At 39.2% G+C, this 11,537-nt stretch overlaps 1 protein-coding gene across 1 annotated transcript in view; it reads right to left on the bottom strand.

The window, feature by feature from the left end:
• Positions 1 to 7,737: 7,737 nt before the first annotated feature.
• The window catches only part of NEFM (neurofilament medium), a 5,000-nt gene continuing 1,200 nt past the window's right edge, over positions 7,738 to 11,537 (bottom strand). Inside the window, exons 2-3 of the mRNA XM_014461064.2 lie at positions 11,082 to 11,210; positions 7,738 to 9,643 (exon numbers count right to left, since the gene is read on the bottom strand). Of these exons, the coding sequence (XP_014316550.2) occupies positions 8,227 to 9,643; positions 11,082 to 11,210 (1,546 nt within the window). The 3' untranslated portion in view covers positions 7,738 to 8,226. The remainder of the gene's footprint in view (positions 9,644 to 11,081; positions 11,211 to 11,537) is intronic.

The raw sequence follows: 11,537 nt of genomic DNA, 5'->3' as shown, positions 1-11,537 counted from the left end.
TTCACTTCTTTCCACCAAATTCAAGGAGGAGGTAGATACTTTGAAAGATCTCTTTCACTTTTTCTTTCTTGGCATTATTTTTCCATCCTTTAATGAGAATTTTGAAATACATGTGTCTTCCCGGGAATGAAAAGCAAATTTCTCACAAAGAATGTAAGGCAAAGCAGTTTTCTAATTGTCAATAAGAAAGCAACAAACTTTATAAACATTGGTGGCCATTTCATGGGTGGCTGATGAAGAATGGCGCTGGATATCTGCTTTCCAGATGACTTGATTCTATTTATAATGCTCATTGTAAATGTCAAAGGAATGAACTCAATGGGGTAGACATATTCACAGGCACATGGTCATTATTACCATAAGCTGGACAACAATACCCAGCAAAGGAAATTGCATCTCAAACTATGATAGTAACAGATTACAGTGGTGTGTTGTGGAAGCGACATATCCAAATTTCTCCAAAGTTCTAACATATTGTGTTCAAGGCATGCTTTATTAGAACTGTCCAAATCTGTCCAATTGCTGATGCTTAGAAATAATTTAATCTTAATCATCGAACTCAATTAAAATAACTTAATCACTTTAACTCAGTTGAAATACTTTGGTTGTTAGAAATGCCGGGGTGCAAATTGTTGGTCAAAGATGACAGGCAGATACATGTTGCTGTACCCAAGGGAACCAGTTATGTATTCTAGGTGACTAACTAATAGAAGAAACATTCATTTATTTGCTCATTGCCTTCTTAAGAGTCTGAGAAATGGAAAAATAAAGACATGGAGTATCTCAAGCACTGGTTAGAATCGTAATACTATATTCTATTCAGTGAAGAGAATTCCAGAAAATACAGATACAATCAGGCTCAGGATAATGGCAACTGGACTATAGCTCAGAGAACTGATGTTGAACTTGAAGTTTTTTCCAGTTATAAAGCAGTGAGTTTTAACATTATCAGAAGTTAATTCTTATATAAACTAAAAAATTAATAATGGAGACTGCTTAGGTCAGACCAAGCCCAACAGATAAGATTCATTCTAGCCAAAACCGGTTTGGCTCAGTGGATAGAGCGTCGGCCTGCGGACTGAAAGGTCCCAGGTTTGATTCCGGTCAAGGGCATGTACCTGGGTTGCGGGCACATCCCCAGTGGGAGATGTGCAGGAGGCAGCTGATCGATGTTTCTCTCTCATCGATGTTTCTGGCTCTCTATCTCTCTCCCTTCCTCTCTGTAAAAAAATCAATAAAATATATTTTAAAAAAAAGATTCATTCTAGAGGTGAACAGATACAGAATACATATTTGCTAGCCTGTATAATAAAAGCCTAATATGCTAAGTTTCCGGTTGTCCTTTCAACCAATCAAAGTGTAATATGCTAATGATATGCTAAGGCCGTTCAACTGCTCACTATGATGTGCGCTGACCACCAGGGGGCAGACACTCCAACTGGTAGGTTAGCCTGCTGCTGGGGTCTGGCTTATTGGGACTGAGTGAGACAGGCCGGACTCGCACTGGAGCCTTCCCACGGCCCCTCCCCCTAGCGGGCTGGCTGGACCCCACGGTGCATGAATTTGTGCACTGGGCCTCTAGTATTTTCTCTAATGTATGTAGTAGAAAGGTGTGGGTCTGACAAGAGAAAGGCCTGAGTTCTAATCTTTATGTCCAAACTTCTGCAAAAAGTGGCAGAAGTAATTCCTGCACATAGTGAAAGTAATTCCTGCACATATGCTTCTTAGGAAGATACAATGATTTATTACAGGCAAAGTGCCTGAACTGCAGCAAACTGAACAGCTGTTATGATTGTGATGAGCTATTTGGGCTTACGCATTCACTTTTCTGAAGGTCCATTCTGGGGAAGAGGGAATGCAGATTGATGTGACCCCTCAGAACTTGCACGATGGGTAAGAGTTATAGGGGGTCAGATTTTGGACAGTAGAAAGTACACTTTGCAAATAGTAAAAGCTGTTTGGTGGGTGCCTTATAACAAACAAACTTTCTGTCACTGTAGATACTCCTTTTTCAGGCATGAAAAAGGGGTTCAATAGCAGAAGCTCATTCAACCTTCAGGAGCCTATGACTTCAAATAGCAAAATCGAGTTTAGTGTAAAGGTATCAAACTCTTTTACTTCTTGGTTTGCCATAGATTGATTTTTTTAAAAATATATTTTATTGATTTTTTTACAGAGAGGAAGGGAGAGAGATAGAGAGTTAGAAACATCGATGAGAGAGAAACATCGATCAGCTGCCTCCTGCACATCTCCTACTGGGGATGTGCCCGCAACCCAGGTACATGCCCTTGACCGGAATCGAACCTGGGACCCTTCAGTCCACAGGCCGACGCTCTATCCACTGAGCCAAACCGGCTTCGGCCATAGATTGATTTTTTGTGTGTGTTTCTCTCATAGACATGGCAATTCAATATATGCTACTATTTTAATTAATATATTTAAAATTAATAATAATGGAAGGGAGAATTTATCATTTATAAGGCACCTACTGTTTGTCGGACATTGCTAATCAGACATTTGTAATTTTATTTAGGCCACTCAGGAGTCCAGTTGAGGAACAGCTAGGCAACCTTGATCAGAAAGAAATCCAGAGAAGAGGACAGACAGCTTCCTCTTTTTTTAAAAAATAGATACCCCATCTATGATTTTCTGGAGGAGATTATGAACAATTAAAACTGAGGGTATTCAGAAGCCACAATTTGAGCTGGTAATTTTATCCTGTTCACTAAAGTTCCTTTAAGAGATGAGAACCAATTAGACAAGGATACCAAACTCATTGGTATCTCCTTTAGCTGTCATGGCCTACTTTCCTCTGAATGTGAGAATTCCCAAAGCTATAGCCTATGATATTTGCAATCAATCTCTGACTTGTGATCCTATAATCTCAATTCAGAATCAGGAATTTCCTGTCTGCCTTCTGGAGATAATACTGTCACTTAAGTTCTGGTATTCATGATTCTGTGCTCTCCTCCTCTCTAATTCTACCATCTGCCTGCAACCCCTGCCCCAAACAAGACCATAGGCATGGGGGCCTATGCAAGTGGTAGAACTTTCCACTTAGGTCTTAAGAACAATTACCGTCCCCTTAAATATTACTAATACACACACACACACACACACACACACACACACACACAGGGTTTTTGATCTAATTTATTATTAGTTTTTTTTTCCAACTATACCCTAAGACAAAAATGCTAAAAGATCAACAGAAATGATTTAAGGATAATTGCCTTAAATTAATCATTTATTGAAAAGACAATGTGGTAACTTCAAAATACTTCAAATAAGAAGTTAAAAAAACTCTGAAAATCTTGCATTGTGGTATTAAGAACAATCAATATGGATTTGAGGATTTAAATTTTTCTTCATAGGCTTAACACAAAACTATTTTTCTCTGTTATTCTCAATATTGTTTTAAATTATTTGCATCAAGAAACTTTTATCCCCCAGAATTGAGTAAATGGATTATTGGGTGTCTAAGCAGTGTACACTGATGAAGAAATGTATGTGCATATGAGTACATATATATTGATATTATATTCTGGTAAACTCATTGTAATTGCAATCTGTATTAAAATCATCTTTAAGGAAATTAATATTCTAATTAATTTCTTATCTTCAAATGAATTACATTCTGCACTTATAACTTTGATCAATTTAAAATTCAATACTTTCAGCAAATGTTCTTTTTTAAATCCTCACCAGAGGATATGTTTTATTGACTTGAGAGAGAGAGGATGCGGTGGGGGGGGGGGGAGGAGGGGAGGGGGAGAGAGAGAGAGAGAGAGATCAGTTGTTTCCCATAGGCGCCCTGACCGGGGATCGAATCCGAGACCTAGGTATGTGCCCTAACCGAGAATCAAACCCACTATCTTTTGGTGAGTGGGATAATGTTCCAACTAACTGAGCCACCTGGCCAGGGCTCAACAGATGGTTTGGATCATCTTCTATGAGCTTGTTGCAGTTCAAGGCATTTTCACTGATGTTATGTCATTGAGTGACCTCGGCAGCCCTTTGAAGAGTGTGTTAACGCCCCTATTTTACAGATAAGGAAGTGGAAGCTTTCTTAGAGAGTTTGAGATGCTGTAAAAGACTGGGTGGCTTATTAACAACATACATTTATTTCTCATAGTTCTGAAGGCTGGAAGTCCAAGATCAAGGCACCATGATTCAGTGACTGGTCAGAACCCACTTCTTGGTTCATAGATGGCTGTCTTCTCAATGTTTTTACATTGCGGAAGGGGCAAGAGAGCTCTCTGGGGTCTCTTTTTTAAGGGCACTAATCCCATTCATGAGGACCCCACCCTCTAAAGGCCCAAAGTCCAAATACCATCACATTTGGCATTGAGATTTAATATATAAATTTGAAGATGAGAAACATTCAGTCTATAGCAGAAGCTTAGAGGAATAATAAAATGGACCTAAGACACACATTTTTACTACCTATACTACCTATAGACCTGATTCTTGGAACTTGAACTCAAGTCCAGTCCTTCTGCCAAAGCTCTACATGTCTAAGGGTAGAAGAGCCCTGAAAGTGGACAAATCTTGTATATTTAAAGAATTAACTCACTTAAAATAGATTCCATTTCCCTTTGAGAGAGTTACATAAACCACTAGGGAAAAATAACTTGAGCCAAACTGGAACAACCAACCTATTTGTTGTGGAAACAAATATCCCAATGTTTTAATACACTGACTGGCAATAGAAGGCAGTGTGCCTGAAATAACTTTCCTTTTCCAGTGAATAATATTAAAGTTACCATGAGAAAAGTGTTTGCCACATTTTTGTACACTGCAAGCTATTGTGATAGAAGAAATCATTTATTTTGCATCTGGATGATTTATTCTTCTCATGATTCAAACAGTGTCATTGCATGATTTTTAACATGTGAAGAGAGTTGTAAGCATATTAAATGAAAGATTTGTGGCACAACTCTTTATTTATTTCAATCTGAAAACAAAGAAGGGAACACAGCAGGCCCTCCTTATAAATTGAGAGGGCCGTAATGGATGGATTTGAGGGGCAGTGTAGTTATAAGGGGTTAAGAGTACATGTTTTAAAGCTGGAAAGTCTGGGTTAAATCCCATCTCTATTATTTACTCTAATGACCCAGAGAAAGTTGTGTGTGTTTTTTAAATGTTCTGTGCTTCAATTTCGTTATGTTTGAAACTTGAGAACTAATTAGCTTTAGTATTTCTCACAATATTTAAAATGAAATGACATCTTTAAGGCAATCTGCTGAAATGTAGATTGTATTTTTCAAAGGCTTAATGTGATTATAGCCAGGGGCTGATGGTAGTCAGAGAAAAGGTATTCCAATTTCCTAGACACTTGAGGTTTGTGCTTAGTTTTAGCTATAGTCTCTGTCACTGAACATATTTGGAAACATGAATTTCAAATTTGCTTCCTCTTTAAACAGTAGTATAACAATTGGCATTGACAACAAATTAGTGGATTCCAGAAGAAAAGATCATTGTATCCCCAGGCCCAAGTCTACAATACATATTTAAGTTATTGAATCAATCAAGCAATTTGATACATTTATAAATGTCCACATGGCTTATCAAAGTATGTTGTTCTATTATATTGAAAGAAGGAAAAACAGTGGAAGTGTCATTTGATTCTTTCTTTCTTGGAAAAAAAGTGAGATGTTTGAAAATGAAGTTGGGAGCTGAAGGGACAAGTCTCTTGTGCCGGCCTTGTGTCTGGAAGGGTGTTGCTGATTGATTCTATTATTTTAAACAGTGTGCCCTCCTAACAGGGGTTTCTAAACTCTGACAACTCAGAGGCCAGCACTGGCAAATGAGCTGATTTTCATAGCAGACAGAGGGATATTTTTACAGCAATGGCTATCTATTTGCAGGTACTTAAGCTTACCATATTGATCCAGCCTCTTCCCTTTCAGATAACAGCTCCCAGGCTCTCTGTGGGGAAATGCTGCTGCAACACTGGGGTTAGTCTTAGTGGGACTATCATTCAAAGTGCTGCTTCCTTTGCTGGCCCAGATGGCAGGCCCATGCTTGCTGTGTTTCAGAACGTCCAAAGGAGCGATTCCAAGTGTGAGTTCAGTGAGCCCTGTGGCTGCATGCCACTTCCTGCTACCTCAGTTCCTGGGCTGTCCCATTGGTCTTTCCCAGCACCTGCCTCTTTGAGTCTTCCTTCCATCCCGAGGGCTATCCTGTATCCTTCCAATGTTCTCTCTTTTATTTTTTAAATTCTACATAACTGGAGTAAGTTTTTGCTGATGATATTTAAAAATCCTCTTTCAGCCCTGACCAGTTTGGCTCAGTGGCTAGAGCGTCAGCCTGTGGACTAAAGAGTCCCAGGTTTGATTACGGACAAGGGCATGTACCTGGGTTGCGGGCACATCCCCAGTAGGGGGTTTGCAGGAGGCAGCTGATGGATGTTTCTCTCTCTTGGATGTTTCTAACTCTCTATCCCTCTTCTTTCTGTAAAAAAATCAATAAAATATATTTTAAAAAAATAAAAAAATCCTGTTTCACCTGGTTGTCATGGATATTATTGCTTCTTAAAAATTAGTATTTTTACATAAAACATAAGTACAAGTGATATGAAGATATAAAATGACTAAAGGATGGGGAAAATCATTACAAATATTGACATTAGCAATGAGCTTCCTGGTTACATTTAGAAATTAAAATAGGTATTTTGAAAAGCCACTTAGAAGAGTATCCAGGATTATATTACTAGGATGATCCTATTGATAAGAGAAAAATAAGAACTTGGAACAAATAATGTATTAATTAATAAATTATTAATAGTTTTCAAGGTCTAGAACAGATATAATGTGAAAAGGGATCTGTATTATTTCCTTGTTCAAGATCAGGCCTTTAAATAGAAAAACAACAACACTTCAAGTGCTAATATCAGATAATCTATTTTTCTTTTTATAAGTGAGGTATTTTACTTATTTTAACATTATTTTCCTAATTAGTAAAAACCTAACATATAAATCTCCATCAATCATATCAAGAATCTGTGCTGCAGGCCCTCACTAGATAGCTCAGTTGTTGGTTTTAGCATAGCCCTAATACGCCAAGTTGTGGGGTTGATCCCCAGTCAGGGCACATACAAGAATCCCCAATGAATGCATAAATAAGTGAAATAGCAAATTAATGTTTCTCTCCCCCCTCCTCCTTTCTCTCTTTCTCAAAAATCAATTTTAAAAAAAGAATCAGTGCTGCAGGTGTGTGTGTGTGTGTGTGTGTGTGTGTGTGTGTGTGTGTGTAATCCAGAACCTAAACATCTGAGCCTGGATATCTCTTGTTTGTACATGTACTGTTATTTCAGTCTTATTTCTTCTGGACATTGTTATAAACCTCATGTGGTCCTTAGTGTCCCAACTCCAAGGAACAAGTTATGGCTCCTTTACATGTCCCTCTTACCTTGAGGATCTCTGAGTTCTGGTTTGGGATGGAAATACCTGGAGATTGAAGACTTCTATCCCACCAATTTTACCTTTTTTATCTGATGCTTTTTTTTTTATTCCAAGACTATAATTTTGAAATTTGGGGATGAAGGTTAGGCTAAGTAAAGATTTTGACACCTGAAAATGTTTTCAGTTGGTTATGTTTCCCCAGAATTCACTCTCAGGGAAATACTGATAAGAAATGCAGGTTGTCTATAATCTCCCAAATAATGTACTCTTAGGAAAGAAAGAGCCAGGTAGTGAAGATTTCCCTTTGAAATGACATTACACCAGGCATTCAACTGTTTCCAATATGACCTTTATTGAGCAAGTACTGCTGTGACGTTTAGCATCAATCAACGAAAGGTTGCAAACTGTGCATGTCAACAAGGTTCTCCCATGAAAGAAAGTCCATTTTAAATGCACCAGTGAGGTAAACTTAATTATTCATATATAGCTTTCTTAAGGCTAAGAGAGTTCTGTGTTTCATTTATTTTTGGCTCAGTTTGTTCTTTGCATAATACATCTCAAGACACCCCCCCTGTGAGTGCCCCCCTTCCAGCAGTTTAGTAAATTGGCCAATTCCCCAGGTACATACAATATCATGCATTTGAACCCCCCAAAGACTGAGGAGGGAGCATCCTGAGCTTGCATGCAGTTCCCTCGTATTGCACAATGTAAAATACAATGTCTGGAACCCCCATGGGAGAACCCGTTCTATTTTGAAGCTGTCATTAACATGCATTTTGAAATTGTCATATGGCTTAACCTTTTGAATAGACTAAAATGACTAGTCACCCTGGGAGACTTCCTTTACTATGGCGTGTGAAGTGACCTTCTCTACCTTTTTAGTAGACACTAATTTCTCCTCAAAGCTCTCCTCATGCTCTTCGACCTTTTGAGTGACAGTGACAGATTTAGTGATATATTTGGTAGCACCATCTCCCCCTTCACTGGTGATTTTTTCTATCGTTTTGGTCACCATCACTTTTTCCTCACTTTTATCACCCCCCTTCTTTTCATCTGCTGGACTTAAGTCTAGGCCATTGGTGACAACACCTTTCTCCTCATCTCCCCCACTGCCTTTCTCCTTCGTTTCCTGCTCTTCCTCCTCCTTTCCTTCCACCTCCCCATTGATGGCTATGTCTTCCTTGGTGGATTCCTTTGAGCCTTGATCACTTCCTTCCTCCTTGCTCCCTCCCTCCACTTTCTCCTTCTGCTGCCCAGGCTTCTCCTCCTCTTTGGCACCTTTCTCCAAGCTCACCTTTACTGATTTGGTGATGGTCACCACCTCCTGCATGACTTCCTCCTTCACCGGGGATGCAGCTTTCTTCTTCTCTACCACATCTTTCAGCTTCTCCTCCTTTTTCTCTACCTTCTCCTCCTTTTTCTCTACCTTCTCCTCCTTTTTCTCTACCTTCTCCTCCTTTTTCTCTACCTTCTCCTCCTTAGGAGCTTCCTTTGCTGCTTCTTTCTTTCCTTCCTCCACTTTCCCTTCTTCCCCTTTCGGCTCATCTTTCCCAGCTCCAGCTGATGGTTTTGGCTTCACCTCTTCCACTGGCGATTTTGGCATGGGGGACTTGGCCTTCTCCTGCTTTTCCACCTTGGCTTCTGCCACCAGTTCCACCTTCGTGACTACTTCTTCCCTCTTTTCCTCAGTTTTCTTCTCTTCCTTAGTTTCAACTTCCTCTCCTTCACCTTCTGCCTCTGTCTCTCCTTCTTCCTGCTCATCTTCTTCTTTTTCACTAGAACCTTCCTTCTCAGACCCCCCTTCTTCAGCCTGGTCTGATTTAGCACCCTCATCTTCCTCCTCCTCCTCTTCTTCCTCCTTGTCTCCTTCTTCCTCTCCTTTAAATTCAGGTGCGGTAGCTTTCACTGGAGACTTTTTAGTTGCTACCACTTCGTCAGCTTCTTGTTCCTCTTCCTTTTCTTCCACCTCTTCTTCCTCCTTTCCTTTCATAGAAACTGCTAATTCCTCTGCAATGGCTGTCAGGGCCTCTTCCATTTCTGACTTCTCATCTTCCACTTTGGTTTCTTCTATGATCTCCTCGACAAATTTGTGTTGGACCTTTAGCTTGGGAGCCTCTACCTTAGTTTTCTGAATCTTACTGGATATTGTGATGGAGGGCTGTCGGTGTGTATACAGTGGTCCAGTGATGCTTCCTGAAAATGTGCTAAATCTGGTCTCTTCACCTTCCAGCAGTTTTCTAAGGTGATAAACAAAGAAGACAAGACATAATTAAAATCACATTGGGCCTTCTGAGCTTCATTGCATAATGGGGAATGCAGTAGATACCTCTGAGTAAGAATAATCACATAAATAAAGGATTCCATCAAGTCGGTGTAATACCTGCTATCATTTCATTGGTATATTTTGTCATATTCAGTGACAGAGACTCATGGGCCACTAGCCAATCCCCTGCTGCAGTAACTAGTCACTCCCAAAGGCCTACTAGTCAGACCCAGCCACCAAGTCCCCCGAGCTACATCAGTCCATTTGGTGCAACATGAATATGTTGAAAAGCTCTGGGGGCAAAAAAATCTTAGTGATCTTCCTGAGCATCGGAACTTTCAGGATGTATACTAAATATCTTTCAGCAAATATAATGTTAAAAATGTATTTGGCATATATCAGAATTCAGGCTATATCTATCTATATCTATAGCTCTATATCTATCTTCATCTATCTATAGTTAAGTACTAATTTGGGTGCATTAAGTTATAAATTGATCTGCAGTTTTAATCATGAAGTGTTTTTCAATGTAATTATTCTGCTTTTCTGAAAAGTAAGATACTTCTGTGGGTTCACTTTATTCTTATAAAATTATAATGGCCTTATTGGTAGTAGAAACACTGTTGATTCAATTATTTTCTCCTGTGAACTTAATCAACAGCAAGGCAGTATCAGTTAGTAGACCTATAATCTCTTCTCTCTCTTTCTCTGGCTGTATATCTACATCTATAGATGTAAATTTATTTATATTATGACATATCTATAAATTTATATCTTGAGATCTAAATATATGTAGATATATATCATACACAACCTATATATAGACATATAATCTATATTATGCAGCCTAAGATAAACTATAATACAGCTAAATTATCTATATAGCTATATATATATGCACACATATATTCTAATATGTCAATCTATATCTATTCTCAGCCAGATGATGGCAATAGTAAGCTGTAACAGAGAAACAGAGACATTGAATGTGTTGGTGTTTGTCCTTGACACTGTAAAATTGAGAAGCTGAAACCACTAGATAAATATTAAATACTAAAACTAGTAAATATTAAATACTAACATGTTTTTGCTTCAAACATTCGGAAAACACTTTTCACTAAAATAAAAAGTTTAAGCATAAGCATTGAAATTAATCTGAGCTCCTCCCAAGCCCTTCCTGTAATTCATATCAATTTCAACTAATGCTTACTCTTTTAAAGCTGTATAAAACGTGGAAAAATTCACATTTGCAATTCTTTAGAAATAATTTCTTTTTAATTAAAAAGGCAAAACAGGCACTGATTTAAGACGCCTGAAAACCTGCTTGCATTACTGAAAGTGGAGAAAGGTTCTGTCAAAAACAGCCTCTGCAAGTGCGGTATTTTGGGTCACGTCCGCAGGGACCCCCGTACCTGTATGCAGCGATCTCAATATCCAGAGCCATCTTGACGTTGAGGAGATCCTGGTATTCTCGCAAATGACGGGCCATTTCCCACTTGTGCCCCGAAAGCTCATTTTTCCAAACTGCTGGGATGGTGTCCCTGAAACAGACACAGTCTCCCCCATGACTCACCCTTCAAAAGGCAATTTCTTTTCGCAAACCCACTTTGCTACCCCCTCCCTTCCCCTCCCCTCCTGCGCTCCTCTGACTCCCCTCCAGCTCCGCAATCTTCTCGGATATTGCTCCCAGCCCCTCCCGCCATGAACAAAATTTAAGGATTCTCACGTACACAAACAAATAGGATCAATAAGACATTTCCAGAGCACATCATTCACTGAGCCCAGTGGATCTAGAATACATTCGGCAGGGAGTAAACGTGCATTGGGAAACCCCACCCTTGACCTGGCCCTTCCCATCTGAGCCATTT

The sequence above is a fragment of the Myotis lucifugus genome, unplaced genomic scaffold (assembly GCF_000147115.1).
Source record: "Myotis lucifugus unplaced genomic scaffold, Myoluc2.0 scaffold_148, whole genome shotgun sequence".
Taxonomy (NCBI): domain Eukaryota; kingdom Metazoa; phylum Chordata; class Mammalia; order Chiroptera; family Vespertilionidae; genus Myotis; species Myotis lucifugus.
Note: the sequence above shows the minus strand (reverse complement) of the source record. Positions and strands in the feature narration are given on the sequence as shown.